The 22,016-nt window shown below is 48.2% G+C and overlaps 1 protein-coding gene across 1 annotated transcript; it reads right to left on the reverse strand.

Annotated features, from left to right (window-relative positions):
* Positions 1–3,972: 3,972 nt before the first annotated feature.
* On the reverse strand, positions 3,973–22,016 carry DUS1L (dihydrouridine synthase 1 like). Its single transcript, XM_064467190.1, has 13 exons — positions 21,611–22,016; positions 17,350–17,458; positions 16,378–16,428; positions 12,567–12,679; positions 11,722–11,804; positions 11,438–11,541; positions 10,375–10,519; positions 9,649–9,745; positions 9,196–9,284; positions 8,237–8,403; positions 7,649–7,686; positions 4,633–4,708; positions 3,973–4,323 (listed from the first exon to the last, which is right to left on the reverse strand). Exons 1-13 carry the CDS (start codon positions 21,845–21,847, stop codon positions 4,172–4,174), a joined length of 1,461 nt encoding a protein of 486 aa, XP_064323260.1. The 5' UTR covers positions 21,848–22,016; the 3' UTR covers positions 3,973–4,171.

Genomic DNA, 22,016 nt, shown 5'->3' on the forward strand with positions numbered 1-22,016 from the left:
CCATGATAACGAACATTTGGCTTTTTATTAGAAGAGAGGCTTTTGAACAGACCAGGTAACTCAGAATACTTGACAGCTTTAAAGTGTATGTCCGTGCGAGGGAAGAAGTGGACTATTTCCACAGGAGGCGGGAGACGTGGTTTCGAGTTCCCATCTTTGAATAAGGCAGAGAAGCATTTTTGACCACGGTTCTCCCACACTAATCACTGGGCTATTTGGTAAATGCCACACCCTTTCCCTCCCCCTCGGCTTCTGTGCTAGTTCCAATCCACAAGACAGGCTAGAATAGCACCGAGCAGCTTAGTGTCCAAACTTGATTTGAACACAAAGGTAGTCAGAAATTATGAAAGCTGCTGAACGTCTTGGTTAACAGCCTGATTAAGGTTGGAAGATGCAATTCCCAGAACATCATGGAAAATACTTGGTCAGGTAATGAGCAAATGCAATGGGAAGAGTCAATAGGAGAGTTTGAACTACTTTTATTGTCATAATCTGTAGAAAACCACAACTAAACGTCGGGCAGCATTTAAGCCCAGCCTCCAGATGGATATGGAGCTGTTACCTCTTGCGGTCCCTCTAGAGGAGTTGGTGTGAATGAATGGGAAAGGCTGGGTAAGGGCTGGCTAGATGTAGGCAAATGCCCAGAGAGACTGCGATACAGATGCTCGTGTGATGGGGAAGGTGCCTGACGAAAGAGGAACATTTGAACCTGGAGTAGAAGGAAGTGAGCACAAGGGTGACTGGCACAAGGGTAGGCCAAGGCCTCTGCTTCACACACGTGCTCTGCTTAGTGATCGGTTCATCTTCCTTGTGGGCTTTCTTGGCATTAACGCTTTGAATGAGAATGTTTCTCCACGGATTGAGTAAGTCTATGGCTACTAGTAGTTCAGGGTGTTTTTTCAGCATGCCGTGCCGTGTGTGAACTCATGACTGTGAACTATCACACAGTTTTTAATGCAGGTTAGGAAATACAAACTGACCTTGCCAGGGCTCGAGGGGGTGTGCGTACACGTGCCTGCATGACGCACACACGTGGGCATAAGCAAGGAATGGTTATTGAGAAGTCAAAAAGCGTGTTAGAAATGGCTTATAAAACAAAATAGGGCATGATGGTATCTTCTGATTGCTGAAAGTGCCGTGCCTCTGTCAGAAAAAAAAGTCTTGAGCCCTTCTTTTGACTGGGGGTGGGGCAGGGAAGGGTCTTCCCCATTTTCAGCAGCGTATGGTGCTGCATTTGTTTTCTGACTTCGGAAACACTTTTGGGTTTTGGTTTATTACTGTTTGGTAATCTTTCTTTTCCAAGGCAAGGGCTCTTATGCACTGAGAAGACGCTCTGGCAGTGCTTTATGCAGACCAAGTATTACGGGTGCTGGGTTTCTTGTTCATTTCCTTTCATGTGAAGACCGTATCGCTCCGTACAACTACCTGAAAGGGGCTGTAGTGAGGTGGGTGTTGGTCTGTTCTCCCAAATAACAAGTGATAGGCTGAGAGGAAACGGCCTCAAGTTTAGGTTTAGGTTGGATATTAGGAAAAGTGTCTTTATGGCAGAGGCGGTCGGGCATTGGCACAGGCTGCCCAGAGAGGTGGGAGAGTCACCGTCCCTGGGGGTGACCAAAAAACGTGTAGATGTGGAACTTCAGGGCATGGTTTAGGAGGCCTGGGGGTGTTGGGTTGGTGGTTGGACCTGATGATCCTAGAGGTCTTTTCCAGCCTTAATGATTCTGTGATTCCATTCAATGATTGTATGATTAATAGACGCAGTGTAGCTTCCAAAAGGGATTATCTGACAGATTCTGACAGGCAGAGGAAGAATCTCAGCAACTGGGATTGTAGAAAAATAAATGTCAGCCAGATGAAGCATCAAGGAAAGAAACCATAGAAGCCTCCCTCCTGGCTCCTGTCATCCCAGTTGTGTTCAAAACAGCAATACCAGGGCTAGCGTTGATGCTAAATGACCTATTTTATTTTAAATTCGTGTCAGGTACGCACCTAAGTCAGCTCCGGTCTGTGGAGGTTCTGTTGTACAGGTTGAACGGAAGAACACGTAGCCCCAGCTAAAACAGGATGAGCTGTTTTGTTTGTGAAATGAAGCAGCCCCTTACCCGGCCAAACCCTCCAACCAGCAACTGCTCAGAACTAGAGACCAGAAAGTGGCGCTACAGGCTACCCACCCACTCAGCACACGTCGCTGCGTGCTGTAAGACGGTCCACTTGCTACACATCGTGGTGGCAAGTTGCTGCCTTTATTTGCTTAAAGAAACCGACAGCTCAACCACAACATAATCTCGTTACAGGCCAGTACAGGGCTGGAATAGGCTGTTAGAGAAATGAGAACTACACACCAGCCTAGAGTAAATTAAAACAAAAATGAAAAAAAAAAAACCAAAGACAAAAAAGCCACCAACCCAAAACCTAAGACCAGTTATTGATGAAACCTGCCTCCATGGAGGCAAACTGCTTAAAACAGGCACACTTAGTCGAGCAAGCAGGGCAGGCATGCGAAAGTCTGCCCGATCCCTTTATGGGCCATGTGAAGCAGAAGGTTGATGTGGTGGCAGCAGGGCTGGGGCTAGTGCAGCGGTTGGGCCCTAAACCCATCGGAGCCTGGCAGGCTCTCGGGCTCAGGCAAGGCCCTTGAGGGGCAGGAAGGGTTGCTCAGGACGCAGGCCAGGCTGGTAACACTGCTGTTCCCACACCCTGCCCCACACCCTGTTTCCTTCTTTCTCCTAATGTCCCGTCCACCACCACCCCCCACCACCCCCCCACCCCACCTCCCCTGTCCATCCCCCACCCCCCCGGGCTTTTTTTCCACTCGGTTTTTTTTTTGTCCTCCACTTCCCTTGGCAGCCCAGTAGTTTAAGTCCTGCTAATTGTACAGTTAAAGGCGCTAGTGCTACACAGGGGTCATTCATTGTGCGCCAGCTTTGCCAGACCCAGCGTGGCTGAACTGCAGGTCTTACAGGCTCCACAACGCATCGTCGCGGTGTTCCCTTCGGACAGCCGCATGTGACAAGAAGGAAAGCACGACCAGGCCGGCGGTTGTTGCGCAGTAAGATGGTGGCAGCAGTGCTGCAGCAGGGTCACCGCGTGCAGTGGGGTAATGGCAGTCAGAAACCAGGCCCCAGGGAGATGAACTGTCAAAGCTGAGCTAGGCTTTGTTTAGTCTAGCTTAAGCATGGGCTCGCTTGACTTCCCTTTTGTCTGGCTATTAAACAGCTGCACACTAGTGCTGATTTGGGGTTGGTGGTATGTTTTTTTTGTTTGTTTGTCTGTGTTTTTCTTTCTTTTCACTGCTGGCATTCTTTACAGAAGCAAGCTGCTGGAAGGCTGCACTGATGGAGGGCCTAGGAGACAGACAAAGCCCATGGGGGAAAAAGGGTAAAAGCCAGACTGGGAGTCTTGCCTGTGTAGCCCTGCATCTGGTTTTGGCATATTTCTCACAGGATTTATCAGGTGGGAAGGACAAAATTATATGATCATTCTAAGTATGAGATTTTGAGCAGGGGAAGGTTCACAGACTTGGGTCTAACTTAGCACGTAATTTGAGACAACCCTCTCTATTAAAATATCGATTTCATTTCCCCCCCCAGCCTTTTTGGCTCATGAGAGACTGTAAAGCTTTATCCTACTCTATAAAACTAGTACTTGTTAAGACACAATGGGGTTAAAGCAACATCTTACAGTTTTACATTCATGTTTTCAAAGTACTGCTGGATTCTTTTCGGCACTGAAGACGGGGCCTGCTGAAACTCAGACGATGTGACACGTTTTCTGTGAGTGATGCACTCGCTGACATTGCTATTTTCAGTGTGCCAGAAGGCTGTTCTAATAAAGAAATTTATTCCCTAATATTAAAAACAGGATGTGAAGGGTTAATGAGCATACAAGAGGCAGAGCGTGATGGCAGCTTGTAGCGGTTGCCCCCACCCAAAAATGCAGCATTTTCAGTCTTTAAAACACAGTATGAGGAACTGAATTGCATCCTTTTTATTTCAAATGCAGGATAATTCCCTGAGTAAGCAGCTTTTTCCTTAAATAAAACTTTTCCAGAACTTAAAATAAACCTGTGGAACACGTTCACGCAGCTGACGGTGAGCTGGAGACAGCATGTTCTTTGGCCCAGGGAAGCACAGGCCTGGCAGGAGCTCTGTAACTGTTCATTTCCAAGGCTTCACACCGCACTGTCAGCAGCCTCCGTCAGTACAGCAGTCCCCCCCACAGCTGCATCTCCTCGCCGACTGATCTCTGGGGTTTGAATTACTCTTTGACTACTCTGCCATGAAAGGGATTTTTCAAATTTGGTCTTAAAAAGTAATCCATGACCTGAAGATGCAAGGATGGGGTGGGGGGAAAAAAGAACCCGCAATGAGATGACCGCACCGGTAAACAGAACAGCTCATTCCTTACAGTTCTAAAGCATCATAGTCTGGTAGCGACGGACCCCAGGGCTTTGGAAGCAGAAGAAATACCGTACATAGAAGGAAGAGCAGGCTTTTAAAGTGGTACTATAAAATTTTAGGTAGCTATGTATGTAGACTAACACCCACACCCCTCAAACCAGAGACTGAAGTAACGAATGTACCTGGGAGGTGAGACATTTGCTCAGTGACTTGCCCGGCCAGCAGCACTTACCTGGACAGTCTGCTGTCTCTTTGAACGCTCTTTTCTTACAGCATCCTCGGCACATGTTAAATACACATTTATTGCCCTGGGTTGAGATGGGGAGGGGGGGGAAACAAGCTTGTATCAGTGAAAATAAAATTATTGCTTACTATAATAAGCAACAACAGTACATCTCTGCACGTTCAGACCTTTGGAGAAAGCCATGGACTCGGTGTTAGGCAGTTACACCTCAGTCTAATGAAGCTGACAGAGCTGATGACATGTGGGGGGGAGCCCCAGCTAGAGACTATTTGTACATGGGGACCCAAAAACAAACAAACAAAAAATCCACCTTCACTTTCTGCGCCATCAGGACGCTGTTGGGCAGCCCGAGCTATGCAACGCAGGCGCGTGCCATGAGCGCGTCGGGACACGCGCTACACCATTTGTGGCAGGCGAGCGCGCTGCAGTTCTCTGCAGAAGCAGCATGTGAACCGCGGTGCCTGACATGCCAGCTGCGGCTACCCTGAAAATAACTGTTACCAGAGCAATTGCTCCCCTACTTGCAACTTAAAATACACCTGAGTATATACTAAAGTATAATGTATGACCCTTAGGGACAGCAGCAGCTGAGTCTTGGCTGGGTGACAACTTGGCCCTACCAGACGGGCTAGCCAGGGGTGTTCATTTAGGAAAATGGGGTGGGTTGGGGGGGGGGGCTTCCCACCACCGCAACTGAAACCGCCATCATGTTTAGGGAACCCTTGGCTGATTTTTCCCCACCCCCTTTTTATTGTTCTCCCCCATTCTGTGACACAGCTGAGCCGCATCTGAGCTAGGAAAACAAAAATACAGGCCGAGCCACAGGATTGCCAGAGCTGCCTGCAGCAGTGCAATGATGTACGAGCAAAACAAATATGAGCCTGCGCCCGACTTCAGACAAGCACCGTTGACGCACCGAGCTGTGTCGCTTGGCTATGACCCAGGGTGGCTTTGAAAGCAGGCCAGGTGACCGCGCCAGGGCTCCCAATAATGGCCACGGCAAGAAAAACTTTTCTTCTGTAGCTGCAGCTCCAAGCTGAGCCCCAGCTGGCTGCTGCTTCTAAGGTGCTACCACAGTGCTACAACAGCGAGCACCTCCACCTGCGCCTCGCCCTGACTCCCCACCCCCCAGCTGTAATGCTACTTTTTCAGCTAGAGCACATCCTTGCATCTTACGCCCTCCTTGTACGGCTGTGTGCACAGGGAGGCTGTCAGCAGCAATAAATATGCTCTGCACACTCAGCTCAGCAACGTCTCCCTATCAAGGAAGCAGGTCTGTTCCCCAGTGGAAAACAAACCAAAAAAACCCAATAAACTCTTTTCAAATATCAAATATTTGAAGTTTCATATATGAAGTTGAATATATATGCTCTACACAACCTGGAAAACAGCTGGCTTGTTTAACATTGTGAAAGTTGATGTTAATGCTGGCGAAACGAGCTGTGAGTGACGAGGTGCACGTTCCGATTGAGGGCATAGATCCGACCCCAACAAAAACCAGAGCTGCTGCCTGACACACACTAGACTATACTGTGATGATGTTTAAAGTATTTGTATCGGTACCCCAACAACCACACCGGTTAGTCAAAGTCTAAATCCTTGCAGAGAACCACCACCCACCACTAGCTCTAGGAAGAGGGGGTTTGGTTTTAATTTCCCGGAAGAATATACATGTGAGATGACTGGAAGTTTGGAGAGTTTTTGCAAAGACCTCTTGGGAAGTTCATCTGGCTCACTCAACTGCCTTAGCAATAAATATCCTCAGCAGCAATAAGACTGCACTTTTTTGGAAAGGAAGGCAAATGATCTCAAAGAACCTACATGTGTCGGTGATTTTTCTGTAGCACTTTCACCTCAGCGACTGGTTACAGTTCATAGTTACAAGGCTTTTGCCAAAGTATGGACCTTCCCCCCCCCCCCCAGCAGGACTTGGTACACATGCATGGCTGGACACTGGCGTGGCCCTACCTCAGGATTCAGAATCACGGAATAGTGTGGGTTGGAAGGGATCTTTCAAGGTCATGAGACCAACCCCCCTGTAGTGAGCAGGGATGGCTTCCGCTACAGCACGTTGCGTAGAGCCCCGTCCAGCCCAACCCTGGGTGCTGCCAGGGATGGGCATCTATCACCTCTGGGAAACCTGTGCCAGTGTTTCACCACCCTCATAATGAAAAATTTCTTACTTACATCTAGTCTAAAACTGCCCTCTTTTAGTTTAAAACCCTTGTGCTGTCGCAATAGGCCTTGCTAAAAAGTTTGACCCCAGATTTCTTATAGTCCCCCTTTAAGCACTGGAAGGCCACCATAAGGTCTCCCCGCAGCCTTCTCTTCCCCAGGCTGAACAACCCCAGCTCCCCCAGCCCGGCCTCGCAGCAGGGGGGCTCCAGCCCAACAGCCCCGTGTCTGTCCCGTGCTGAGGAGCCCCGAGCTGGAGGCAGCACTGCAGGGGGGTCTCACAGAGCGGAGCAGAGGGGCAGGACCCCTCCCTCGCCCTGCTGCCTGCGCTGCTGGGGATGTATCCAGGGGACGGTTGCCCTTTCGGGCTGCGAGTGCACATTGCCGGCTCATGTCCAGCCTTTCATCCACCAGCACCCCTGAGTCCCTCTCTGCAGGGCTGCTCTCCACCCCTTCATGCCCCAGCCTGTGTTGATACGGGGATTGCCCCGACCCAGGAGCAGGACCTTGCGCTTGCCCTTGAACCTCAGGAGGCTCACATGGACCCACTTCTCGAGCTTGCCCAGGTCCCTATGGATGGCATCGTGTCCCTCAGGCGTGTCAGCTGCACCGCTCAGCTGGGTGTCGTCTGCAACCTTGCTGAGGGTGCACTCGATCCCACCGCCTGTGTCATTGATGGAGATACTGCACAGCACTGGTCCCAGTACAGATCGCTGAGGGACACCACTCATCACTGATCTCCATCTGGACATTGAGCCATTGACCACTACATGGTTAATTCAATTTCCATTTAATGGAAATGCTTTAATGGACACTGGCACTGACTTACCTTAGGGTTTCCACATTGATCACACTTTGCATATTTGGCTGGAAAAGAGAGATTCCTGATTTCAGCAATGATATTTTTATATGGAAGAAGTAAGTAAAAAAAAAAAACCAGGATCAGGCAAAGCTTGGCACTCTTCTAGCCAAGGAGAGACTCTTTCTGAAATAAAGAGTACCTCAAAGAACAGTGCAAAGGTAAAGATACTTTGACTTTTTTAGTGCCTCTAAGCTAAATCCAAACATAGAAAGTTTTAATCCTTAAGTCAAGTGTAAAAGAGGAGGACATCTGCTTGAAACACATATGAAATTTCAATTTAAAATACTAGTGACAGCTACAATTTAGTTTGTGAAGCATTTTGACATTAAAAAGATGCTTGTCGTGGATCAGTGAGGTGCTTCTTTGATCCTTGTTTCCTTTACTAATGAACATAACTTGAATCACATTCACTACTACCAGAATTTCCCGATAATCCCCCCTCTTTTTAAAGAAGTTTCTACAACTACATAAACAAGGAAAATAAAGTAGGGGCAATTTATGGCAAATGTGGTATCAGCAACCTTCCATGTATTTATGCCATTAAATGGAACTTACGTTTTACAGATGGATCAAAGCTTTTATTTGGATTTCTTAACTTCTTTTTTTGCTTATTCTTTGACAGAAGCTCAGAATTTCCATCTTCCTCCTCTTCCAGAGCACGTTTCCCTCGCACACCTTTTTCAGTCCCACTGGCTCCATTCTCCTTGCATCTCTCCTTTGGCCTGAAACAGTGAATACTGTCGTAAGTTGAAGGGAAGAAGCAGCTGGTCCCTGGCCACTGTTGTGGTTTACAGAAATCTGGGTAAACTGGAAGCCTTTCTATAATGGCTAAATTACAAGGATGTGTCATTGCCCTTAGAAGTGAACAGAAAAACCTAACTTCTTTATTAACACTGGCTGTAGTAACAGACACAGTGCCAGATATATCGGTGGGGAAGTCAATTAAAGTTGACCAGTTAAATTAGTTATGTACTTGTTATTCCCACGTTTTACTTAAGTATTTACTTAATTCAATTCAGTATTTACTTAAGTATTAATCTTGACATGCTCGTTCTCTTCTTCAGCTCAATTTTCACAAAAGAAAGGGAATAAGCTATCTGAAAAGCTTGTCCATGCAGCACAAGCACCCTTTAGAGAATACAGTTTAGTTCCCATCTTTGCTACCCTGGCAGTTACAGCAACATTCGTGTCACATCTAACAATAAAGTACTGTCAAGTAGCACAACTGTTGCACGCCAGGTTCTCTTTCTGAGCTACAGTGGAATTCTTGGTCCTTACTTTCCAGAGAGAGAGAAACCTGAGGAGGATCTAAAGGAGAAGATGCATACAATGAGCAACATTCCCACGAACAAAGCGATAACCAGGAAAAAACCAAAACAGAATAAAAATAATCCAAAGTCTTCACTTATTTTCAAATGAATGTAAGCTCCGAGAACAGAACTGGATGGCTCTGTACTGACAGTTCGGGTGGAAAGGCCTGTGGGTACCAGTCCCTGTTGGAATAGAAAACTCACCCTGGCCTGACGTATGGCTGACAGATCCAGTGGAAAAAAGGCAACCCTTCTTTTGGCTTTTCCCCTTCTTTCTGATTAGCTATTTCCTCCTGCAGCAGAGAGTTACAGTCAGTTCTTCTGGATTTCTCAGGAAATACTCTAAATAATACTTCAAGCTCCAGGAAACCACAAAGTGAAATTTAAACTAACAGTTACTGACAGTTAAATATAGGCAAAAAGCCTCTACTAAGACAGATTAAATGAAGCAGATTTGTAACTCCTAAATCAACTTTATCCCCTGTAAAGCTGTTCAGGCTTAAGGGGCTGCTACTGTAGCAAACTACCGATATCAAGGCTGGCAAGCCACCAAGTTCCAGTGCAGTGGCTAACAGACATCAACTGCACGACATACACGGAAAGTTCCCACCACGTGCGGACAGTGTTGTTCTGGGAGATGAGGGCCCCTCTTGGTACCTGGCATCGTAGTTTCAGCTCCCTGTTGACATCTACAATGCCCTCTAGAGTCTTCACTTTTGCTAATTCTTCACGCAGCTGCTGGTAAACTTGAAGCCTGAGGCAAATCCCAAACATCAAGTCATATTTATTCATTATTGCTAGACCGAGGAGATCAACTAAAAATGTCTTTATAAATGCTTTTTATAGATTTTTGTCTTGCTGCACTTGCCTTTGGTAGAAGCTTATCTTTTTTCTTGTAAGCCCAGAGAAAAGTACACGTACCTGCTCCTATTTTCTGAACAAATACTTGGCATACAACCACGGTACCAAGATAAGCTAACATGAACGTACAATGCATCAGCTGCTCCTCAGTAACTGCCCATGGCCATGCTCTTACTCCACAATAAATGCAGGACAGCCGCCCTCTCAATGAACAAGGACTTTGTTAACTCCCATTTGCCATAAAGTGCGTGTGTGCATATGGGCAATTACCGCGCGGTAGCTGATGTGCTGTGAGCTCACGCCCTAGCTTATCCTGTGGTAACTTGTTCATTCCCCATGCCCTGTTTCGCAGATAGGCAGTGGAGCATAAAGGCCTCAGCCCACATTCTCTCCAGCCAGGTCCAGGAAAGAAAACCTTGCAGCATACTAATTCTGGCCAAATAAATCCTTGTCCTGGAAAGCCAGATGCTTGCTAAGCAGGATGAGCCCTGAAAACATTAAGAGTTCTCTGGAGATACTCACGTGTGATGCCAGAGCTTGAAGAGATGAGCCCTAACATAAGACAATGGACAAGGGTACTTCTGCACTATCTCCAGATACTCCTCAGCCATCTCCCACACCAATGGGTTTCGGCCCTCAAACAAAGCTGGGTTATGAAGATTACCTTCTAGGGAACGAAAAGAAATACTCAAACTTTTATTTCAGGATTGGAACAGGAAAGAAAAAAAAAACAACGAGGCTCTCAAGCTCGATCAGCTCTGCTGTGATTCTACCAGCCAGTCACATCAGCACGTACTCATAAAGAGGAACGCGGCGCCCATATAACTCTAGCCTGACCTCAGAATACTAGACTTCACTATACAATTCTTAACTGAGCCAAATAGCTCATATCTAATTAAAGGACATTTTCCAGAAAGGCGCCCAATCTTGACACAAAAACAGTAAAAAAAAAAAAAAAAAGATAAATTACTGCTTTTGTTGCCCAATGGTAAATACTTGGACAATGGATGTCTTCCCTTATATCTGCATTCACATTTGTCTGGCTCATGTTACACGCTGCTTCGCACTCTGCTTCTCTCTACTAGTTTCACAAGCCTTTTGTTAATCAGTATTTTCTAAAAATAAGATTCTACAGCCTCCCAGGAAAAAAGGTTCGTTGCTTTAACTGTGCGAGTGATTGGAAGCTCTTTCTGATGTCTATCCAGCTCTTCCTGTAGGAAGTTAGGCCAGTTCTTTCTTGTCCCAACCCAACACAAACCACCTGCAGGAATGTTAATCAGTGGACGCACTTACTGCATCAAGATCCATTCAAAAACCATTCCACTGATTACCAGATGTCATGCAAATATTCCGGGACAAAGAAGTCCCATATGTCTTTGTCAAGTAATTAAATTTGAGCTGTCCACTCAGCAGCACTGCAAGTCCAACATAACAATTCTTACAAATCTTAAGCGATTCCTGGAGATGGCCCGGGTAAGAGGAGAGAGAACGGCCACTCAGCTTTCAATCAAATCTGTCCGACGTAAGCTTTTAATAAACATATATGGGGCTGCTAAAAGAGTAAGAAAGAGTTCATTTTCTTTACCTGCACTCATGACGCCATGCACTCCTGTCTTACGGATACATTCTTCCACGTCGCTGAGACACTGGATGTTTCCATTTGCAAATACAGGAATGCTTACAGCTTTTCTGTACCAATGAATAAAAGAGATGCATAAAATCGACAATTAGAATGTTTAGAGTCAACCCAGAAGTTCTACTCCTCTCCCACAAATTTGTTTGCCCTTCAGTGCCACTGCACACTCCGCTTAAAATTTACCTTCATAGCGCGTTAGCAGAAATCCGCTCAGGTGGGTACTGCTCACTAACCTGACAGCTTGAATGTGCTCCCAAGACGCCACGCCAGCAAGCGGTCCTTTCTGTTCTTTAGTACGGCCGTGCACAGTCAGCAGCTGGAACACAAAGTTACATTTACTTTTCATGTGTTGGAATCACTGGAACAAATCCACTGACAAATATTTCCTTTCAGCCCATACACTTTGTGGATGCCACTGAATTCTCACTGCTATTTCAACAGTGCAGGGACTTTGGTATCACAGAAAAGATAACAGCAGCTCACCTACCATGGCATGGTCTCGGGCTTCTTTCAGCTTGCTACTCCACAGCATGGCAAGATTGTACCTTGGGAGAACCTACAGATTTCCTATTGCATTGGCTCCCGTTTGTGATTCACTTTGGAATCTGTGATACATCGATCTGGCTTGCTCCTCCACAGAAGGCCTGAATACTGTTGCTACTGGCTCTAACTACAGACCGTCTCTTACAAATTCACTGGAGTTAAATCCCAGAAGGCTGCCTGGTTCTTCACTAGTGGTGACCATCTTTGATACTGGTTTTTCTATAGCCCTGTGGATTTCATGCATTTGCACTGCCTCCTGCAGCACTACGCTAGACTGAGACGCTCAGCCACAGTGAAGGATGCCCCCCTGTGCCGTGATTACAAGACTGACTCTGAAGTCATGATGTCTTCCATAACGTACTATTGACCTGCTGCCTATGACTGCAAATACATACAATCTCTCCGCATCCCGTTTTTCTCTCTGTAAAACAATGTAGCCTATTCATCTCCACAGTACACCAAGATCTGGTCATCAGATGCTTTACATAGAGACCCGTGTCCAATGCAACAGTAGAGGGAGCAGCTGCCTCCTTACCTGGCAGCCAGCTTTCTCCAGCATCTGTGCATACTTCACTGTCTTGTCAATTTCTGGGAAAACGCGGATTTTGCATGTGATGGGAACAGAGAGCTTCTCGTTAGCCAGTAAAACTGGGAAAGATTGAAAAGACAGGTAAGTGGGCTGCACAATGCTATGAAAAGTGCCTGCTCTCCTCAAGATCTGATACTGGGTGTGGTATGGAAAAAGCCTAAAAAGTTAATGCTATGCACTTCTCACAGCTTAAACAATCAGAAGTCCTCTGCAATCCTTATTGCACAGGTTAATCAAGTTATCATAAAACATGAAGCACAAAATCTGCATTCTAACAAGGAAGCATAAAACAGTCAGCATTTAATAGCCCTAACGTTTCCACTGCATCAGAACTTCACTTTCAAGGACCACCCCCTCAAATCTTAATAATTGATACAGGTTTACTATCGTCACAGGCTACTGTACTCCTCCTACTATGCCAAGAACATTTACACTCGCTTGTCTACCTTTCCTACAAGAGATCCTTTGCTTCTTTCCAAATTATCACCAAATAATCATAACAAGTAAAGTCTTGTCCATGGTAAGCAGAGCCTTATCAACTGAGGTAGGCTGTGGACCCAATTAAGTAGTAAATGTGGGTTACAGAGTCAGGGTGAAATCCAGAACAACATGTTAAACTCCCATAGTCCTTACCCAGTGCATGGAATCGGAAAACTACTAAAAAGAGAGCTAATGAAGACAGCCAACAGAAAAACACTGAGCAATGGCATGCCTGAAGTTCTTTTCTCTTCCAGAGTTTGGATGCATAATGTACAAAGGCACACAATCACAGAGTGGTGGGGGTTGGAAGGGCCCTTGAGAGCTCACCCCATCCCACCCCCTGCGTGAGCAGGCACCCCCAGAGCAGGGGCACAGGGCCACATCCAGGCGGGGTGTGAATGTCTCCAGGGAAGGGACCCCACAGCCTCTCTGGGCAGCCTGTGCCCCTGCTCTGGCACCTGCACAGGGAAGGGGTTTGTCCTCATGTTCAGGGGGAACTTCCCGTGTTCCAGCTTGTGCCCGTTGCCCCTTGGCCTGGCGTTGGGCACCACTGGAAAGAGTCCGGCCCCATCCCCCTGACACCTGCCCTTCAGATATTTATAAGCACTGATGAGACCCCCCTCAGCCTTCTCTTCTCCAGGCTGAACAGACCCAGGTCTCTCAGCCTTTCCTCATCAGGGAGATGCTCCAGTCCCCTCATCACCTTCATAGCTCTCCGCTGGACTCTCTCCAGCAGTTCCCTCTCCTTCTTGAAGTGGGGGGCCCAGATCTGGACGCAGCACCCCAGATGTGGCCTCACTGGGGCAGAGCAGAGGGGGAGGAGAACCTCCCTCGCCCTGCTGCCTGCACTCCTTTCCATGCACCCCAGGGCACCGCTGGCCCCCTTGGCCCCAAGGGCCCGGTGCTGGCTCAGGGTCACCTCGCTGCCCCCCAGCACCCCCAGGGCCTCTCAGCAGAGCCGCTCCCCAGCAGCTCCCCCCCATCCTGTGCTGGTGCGGGGGGTTGGTTGTTCCTCCCCAGGGGCAGGACCGGCTCCTGCTGAATTCCCCGAGGCTCCCCCGGGCCCAGCTCTCCAGCCTGCCCAGCCCTCGCTGGGTGCCAGCACAGCCCCTGCTGTGTCAGCCACCCCTCCCAGCTTGGTGCCGTCAGCGAACTCGCTGAGGGGACGCTCTGTCCCTTCGCCCAGGCCGCTGATGGATGCGTTGAGCAGGACTGGCCCCAGCACAGCCCCCTGGGGAGCACCGCTAGGCACAGGCCTCCAGCCGGACTCTGCCCCGTTGATCCGTGACCCTCTGAGCTCTGCCGTTCAGCCAGTTCTCAGTCCACCTCACTGTCCCCTCGTCTGACCTCCTGAGCTCACCTGTGAGGATGTTATGGGAGACAGCGTTGAAAGTCTTGCTGAAGCTGAGGTAAACAACATCCACTGCTCTCCCTTCACCTACCCAGCAGCCATGCCACCATAGAAGGCTATCGGGTTGGTCAAGCATGATCTCCCCATGGTGGATCCACGTTGGCTACTTCTGATAACCTTCTTTTCCTCTACATGCCTGGAGATGACCTCCAGAATTAACTGTTCCATCACCTTTCCCGGGATGGAGGTGAGGCTGACAGGCCGCTAGTTTCCCAGGTCCTCCTTCTTGCCCCTTCTGAAGACTGGAGTGACCTTGCCTACCCTCCAGCCCTCGGGCACCTCTCCTGTCCTCCATGACCTTTCAAAGATGATGGAGAGTGGCTTAGCAACAGCATCTGCCAGCTCCCTCAGCACTCATGCGTGCATCCCATCAGGGCCCATGGATTAGTGAGGATCCAGTTTGCCTAAATGATCTCCAGCTCAATCCTCCTCAGACAAGGGCAAGTCTGTCTTTTTCCAGGTTTTCTCTCTCTCCTCTGGGGGCTGGGATGCCTGAGGGCCAGCCTTAACAGTAGAGACTGAAGCAAAGATGGCACGCAGTAACTCTGCCTTCTCTGCATCCTGCCTCACCGGGACACCCACCTTGTCCAGCAGTGGGCCCAGCTTCCCCAGTCTTTCTTTCATTACTGATGTATTTGAAGAAGTCCTTGTTATCCTTGACATCCCTTGCCAGATTTAGTTCCAAGTGGGCCTTGGCCTTCCTCGTTGCATCTCTGCATGCCCTGACAACGTTTCTATATTTCCTGCAAGTGGCCAGTCCCTTTTTCCACATACCGTAAAGCTCCTTCTTCCATTTGAGCTTTTCTAGAAGCTCTTTGTTCATCCAAAATTCACCTGCTTTCTTTTAACCCAAATCCCAGAAGCTCTAATGATAGGTACTTCCTATCACCCTTTCAAAGGAGCAAGCAAGGTGTATAGAGGTACAAGCAGATAACAGTAATCCATCATTTTAAGTAAGGCTGTGGGAGAAGGAGGAAGGGGAAGCTTTGCCCACCTTTTACACAACAACTCTCTTACTAGACAGCCTGGGTTCTCACACAACTAGATGACCTGGGTTCTCTTCTCACCTTGAGGCTGTTCTGATTTGCATGTTTCACTCCTAACAAAAGTGCCCTAACAACCACGTTACATGCCGGGCAGGGAAGCACTCTCTATCTTTCCAGGTCCTCAGCAGTGTTTTTGTGCCAAACCTGGACCTGGACCACAGGGAATGCAAAGAGAAGACTCTCTGACTTCATGATTCAGACACTTGCTTTGAAGTGGGGTGAAGGCGCCTACTCAACCCTACATAATGACCAAGACCTTGCTTTTAAATCAGTTCTGAATGTATTTCTTAAAAAAAAAAAAAAAAAAAAAAAAAAAAGACACTGTTCCCAACTGCTACCGATAGTCTGAAAACATCCTACACAAATTTGGAGAAGAGAGGCATAACTTGCTATGGTGTGGACAGAAAGAGTACACCGAGCTGATCAGAAAAGGGCAACTGTGGCTTCAAGCAGAAATACAACTCCTGGCACCCGAGAACTTCAAAAATAAGAAGTAAGACACTGGGAGTTCTGCTGTTTCTAGAGCTGGAGAGCCACTAAGCCATCATTAGGGATTTAATTGACTCGCTTTCACCTAAAGTCTGTTTCAGGTACTGAAGTCTTTTCGCAGAAGAGCACAAGTTTGTAGTAGGATACCACCAAATACCTTGAGGGTGCCACTGGAATACAGTAAGAAAGGAAAAAAAAAAACCCCAAACTCAAACACAACCCTCCCCAAAGAAACATGCTGCACCCCCTTTCCCCCAAAAATCCCTAAACCTCCTCTCAGTGATGAGTTCATCCCATTCCCTCTCAAAGTGAAGCCTCTCTAAAGACTTACTCATTCTCTGAAGAAGATCCCACTCCTCTTGCAGAAATGCTCCGTAGTGACCTATAATAAAATAGCATATGACAGAGTTGTACAGATGAGTAAGATTCTGAAGTATACAGCTTTCATCAAGGTTCACATACAAAGGTCCAGACACTCACATGCCTCACTGGCAGGAACAGAGTTGTCCTGCCCAAACTGGAAGAGTTGGATCATTCTGTTCCCCATGCCACCCCAGATTTACAGGATAAACAATGAATCCCCACACCCTACTTTCACTCCCTAAGGCTGGTGTGTTCACACAGCAGCTCGAAGTCCAACTTTCAGGGGTTTATACCATCTGTTTAAAACTTCCCTTCAGGATAAAACCTGAACAGATTGAAAGACCTATTTGCCCTGTACACCACCGATCATCTCCTATTAGTCTTTGGAAGACATTTTAGAAGAGGAATGGACAGTTACTGAACAAATCTTTCCTCAACATCCTAACTGATCCAAAACTTTCAAACACTGGTTCTGGTTTTCAAACATAGCTATCTTTGCAATATCTTTAAGGGATTCAGCAGGCGTTATCCTCTTATATGCTAGTGTGAATAAACTCTGTGCAAGTATCAAGGAAATAGGAGACGCTAAGTGCCTCCACGATATAATTTTAAATGCAGTTTTGCAAAATTAAGCTGTTTGAGCAACTGAAATCAGAAAGAAAATCAAGCTCTTACTAACAATACTTTTTCTGAAGGCTATTCTAGACACAAGAGGTGTCACTCAAGAGATTTTGGAATGAATTATTAGTATATCTGATTTTTGCTTTAGGTACTACAAAGCATTATTTGTTAAAGTGGGTGTAACTAAGTCTGACTTCAGTAGTACTGCAGCCACCCCCCTGCCCAAGGCTTAATTTGGTCCTCTTGATGTTTTACTGCCAACGTTAACATCTGAAACATGCCACTTCTCTGTTTATCCAGGGTTCAGGTTTGTACGTACCTCTCTTTGCAATCATTTGGGGGCAACCCAAATTTAGGTCTATGGCATCGCAATAATCCTGAGCCAACAGTGCTGCTTGGACAAATACTTCAGGGTCATTGGCACAGAACTGAGAAAGACAGAGAGATGAGGAATACTCAGGGAAGAGCTTTCTTCAAGTACTGACATAGTTATGACATAGTCATGAAGTACCTACTTGCTGCAGAAAACAGGCATAATATGCACAGTTAATAGCAAACACCCTTTCTCAAAAAAAAACCAACAAAAAAACCCCTGTGACACTTACCAGCTAAAGATCTTCAACCTTCAAAACTGACAAAAATGAGAAAGATGAGCATTCAAGAGGCAAAGAAATATTCTACAAATATTTTACATCTAATACCCAAGAATAAGAGGGAACAACTCTTAAAACCCCCTGTAGAACAAAACAGCTGTAGCATTTTACTACATAAAGGTCGTGCAGAAGAAGAGAGTTACCTGTGTTGTCTCTGGCTCTTGAGACAATTCAAACTTTGTAGGTATCAATGAGCACCACTGTCTCTAAAATGAATTCACATTAGTGTGGATTGTGAAATAGACACATTGCGCTGTTAGTCAAATGCTCAGTCTTAAATATAATTAATGTTATATTTAAAGCACAGTGCAAAAATCAATTTATTAAGAAAAATTAGGTTAATTTGAAGCTGCTTTGTTGAAGAGGACAGAGCCAGACTATTTTTATTTATGATTGTAAACAGATTTTCTAAAATTCATTATTAACAAACCACATCCTCAAATAATATAGATTTAAACTCAAAAACATATGAGCAGAGGTGTGACTTAAACCCTATAGCACTACCTAAATTATGGCTGACACCAACTAAAACCAGAAAAGGCATCTGCTTTCTCTGAGATCACAGAATCATGGAATCATTAAGGTTGGAAAAGACCTCTAGGATCATCAAGTCCAACTGTCAACCCAACACGTCCCCAAGTGCCACGACTACATGTTTTTTGAATACCCCAGGGACGATGACTCCCCCAACTCTCTGGGCAGCCCGTTCCAGTGCCTGACCGCTCCTTCTGTAAAGAGATTTCTCCTAATACCCACTCGAAACATTCCCTGACGCAGCTTGAGGCCATTTCCTCACATCCTGTCACTTGTTACTTGGGAGCAGAGACCAACCTCCACCTCACTACAGCCCCTCTCAGGCAGTTGTAGGGAGCAAGAAGGGCTCCCCTCAGCCCCCTCTTCTCCAGGCTAAACCCCCCCAGCCCCCCCAGCCGCCCCCCAGCACACTTGTGCTCCAGACCCTGCCCCAGCCCCGCTGCCCTTCTCTGGACACGCTCCAGCACCTCAAGGTCCTTCTTGTCCCGAGGGGCCCAAACCTGAGCCCAGCATTCGAGGTGGGGCCTCCCCAGGGCCGAGCACAGGGGCCCCATCCCTGCCCGGCCCCTGCTGGCTACACCAGTGCTGACACAAGCCCGGGGGCTGGTGGCCTCCTTGGCCACCTGGGCACTGCTGGCTCATGCCCAGCCGGCTGTCAGCCAGCACCCCCAGGGCCTTCTCCCCCGGGCACTTCCCAGCCCCTCTGCCCCGGGCCTGGGGCGCTGCCTGGGGTTGGTGTGACCCAAGGGCAGGACCCGGCCCTTGGCCTTGTTGAACCTCACACAATTGGCCTTGACCCATCGATCCAGCCTGTCCAGGTCCCTCTGCAGAGCCCTCCTGCCCTCGAGCAGATCGACACTCCTGCCCAATTTGGTGTCATCTGCAAACTTACTGAGGCTGCACTCGATCCCCTCATCCAGAGCATTAATAAAGATATTGAACAAGACTGGCCCCAACACTGAGCCCTGGGGAACCCCGCTCGTGACCAGCCGCCAGCTGGATTTAGCTCCGTTCACCACAGCTCTCTGGGCTCGGCCAGCCAGCCAGTTTTTTACCCTGCAAAGGGTACACCTGTCCAAGCCATGAGCCGCCAGCTTCTCTAGGAGGATGCTGTGGGAGACAGTGTCAAAGGCTTTGCTAAAGTCCAGGCAGACAACATCCACAGCCTTTCCCTCACCCACCAGGTGGGTCACCTGGTCACAGAAGGAGATCAGGTTGTTCAGGCAGGACCTGCCTTTCATGAACCCATGCTGGCTGGGCCTGATCCCCTGGTTGTCCTGCACTTGCCTGGTGAGCTCACTCAAGATGTATCGCTCCATAACCTTCCCCAGCACTGAGGATTAGGCTGACAGGCCTGTAGTTCCCCGGATTCTCCTTCTGGCCCTTCTTGGAGATGGGTGTCACATTTGTTAACCTCCAGTCATCTGGGACCTCCCCTGTTCACTAGGACTGCTGATAAACGATGGAGAGTGGCTTGGCCACCTCCTCCGTCAGCTCCCTCAGTGAATTCATATTCAAATTGTGAAGTTTGCTGTACCATCAGGCATTGGCCACTTCTAGAAGCAGAATTTACTTTTATTTGTAGTCCTGCATTGTCCAGGGATAAGACTTTACAAATTAGTTAAGAAATGCCACTAAATTTTGGGGTGGGAAAATTTCTCCTTTCTGTACACATATTGAAACCTCCAGTCATCTGGGGCCTCCCCTGGTCTCTGGGACTGCTGATAAATGATGGAGAGTGGCTTTGTGAGCTCCTCTGCCAGCTCCCTCAGAGATGACTGAAACAATGGCAAGCCTCTGACCAAGCCACATCAGTGATTATTTTTACTCAGCAAACAAAGCCCCCAGAGCAGGCTGGGCTCAGATGCACCTCTGCCAAATCTATTTCCAAGACTCTCTGGCCAAAACCCAAGCCTACCCAGAAATATTGCAGAACTTGGTAAGGATTGCTGTACTGGGTCAATTCCAAAACTAATCTAGTTAGTTCTGTGCCTTATGTCCGACAGTGGCCAGTGGGAAAAAGGAAAATACAGCAGCTCACAGTAATTGACACTTTTCTGGTAGACTTGCCCAGAACCCACAGCTTACTGAGCTGAATATCTGTGTTCAAAAGACATAGAGCTTTCTAAGACTATTTAAATTTCTGCCATCTGTATTTTTCTGTGGAAAAAGGATCTACCTCCCACAGAAAACAGAGCATATACAAAGCTTTACTCAGACAGACCAAAGGTCAACTTCATCCTGCTCTGATAACGGTCAACAACAGATATCTAGGGAACAGCAGGAGCTGGAAAGCATCTTCAAGGATGCTGGAAGCAGAAGCGGCGTTTCCTGCACCTAATGACCCTCAGTAGAGTTTTTCTTCATTTGCTTTGTAAATTCATGCAATCTTTTAGCATCTACTACATGGTAACGAATTTTGCAGTTTATAACCAGCACTACCCTTACTTAACACTCTTGTTTTGCATTTGTCATCTTCAAGCCAGGCACTCTTTCACAGACTTCTGTCATCTCTCCCCTCAGAAAGGGGAGACACTTCTTTTCTAGGGTGAAGAGTCCTCATCTACTGAACTGCTCCACATGTGAAATCACACCATTGCTCCGCTCATGCCGGCTGCTTTTCCCTGCATTATTCTCCAGCTCTGCAGGCCCAACTCCCTCTTCGGGATGGGGCAGAGGGAAGTACCTGAACCTCACACAGTACTCAAGGAGCAGAAGCAACATAAGCTTAAAAGCATGCCCTGTCGTCCTTGTATCCTTTTTCTACAGCTAAGCACTGAACTCATGGTTTCAGAGAACTACTCAAAAGATTGTGATCCTTGTAAGTGGGATCAGATTTAGAACAACCCTTGACTCTACAAGACAAGCTGCAACTTATCTCTAAAGACAAGGTGTAGAGGACTGAAGCCCTGTGAGGAGTTAGTGCTCCAGGCCCCTGTGGTTAAGACACCACATCCTCCTTGCCTGACAAGGGACAAAGAGAAAACCGCACTTATCTTCAAGTACTCTTAGTGGTATTTCGATGAAGAACATGAGACTTCTGTAGAGAAGACTCATTCCAGGAGTCTCTAGTCTTCTCATTTCGAGAAAACTCACTTACATAAGTCTCTATGTAGACTTATCCTACACAACCACTTTAAAATCTGGGTGAGAACGACCAGCCTGAGCTCACACGCATTCAGAAAACCTCTGGATTTGCTAATACGACCGGGGTGGATGACGAGGGCAGAGCTGGCGACGCCGACCCGCCCTGGCGGCCTTACCCGAGAGCGCCCGGCACGGCGAGCCCCGGGGAGCTCCTCGCTCCTCCCGGCCCTGCCTGCCGCCGCTCCCGGTGCTCGGCGGGCGCCGGTGGCCCCTCCCGGCGGGCGGCTGGCGATGGCGGCCCCTCACCTGCACGATGAGCGGGCGGTCCTCGGGACAGGCCTCGCCGTAGAGGTTCTCGCGGCGGTAGTTGGCGTCTCTAAGGAAGACCTGGGCGTGCAGCATCGGCGTGTAGCAGAGCTGGGCGCCGTGGCGGCGGCTCAGCAGCCTCCAGGCCAGCTCACTCTGGTCCACCATGGGCGCCACCACATAGTGGGCGCTCCGCAGCGTCTCCCTCCAGAAGGCCTCCCCGCACAGCTTCGGCATCTCCCGCCTGCCCGCCCGTGCGGCGCCGCGGCAGCCGCCGCCCCTCGCCGCCGCCCCGGGGCCCGCAGCCGCCGCCTGAGGGCCGGAGGCGGGCGCGATCGCTGGGCCCCGGCAGGGCACCGAGGCGGCCGGACGGTGCCACCGCCATCTCGCTCCGGCCGGCTCAGCA

The sequence above is a fragment of the Phalacrocorax carbo genome, chromosome 16, assembly GCF_963921805.1.
Source record: "Phalacrocorax carbo chromosome 16, bPhaCar2.1, whole genome shotgun sequence".
NCBI classification, from domain to species: domain Eukaryota; kingdom Metazoa; phylum Chordata; class Aves; order Suliformes; family Phalacrocoracidae; genus Phalacrocorax; species Phalacrocorax carbo.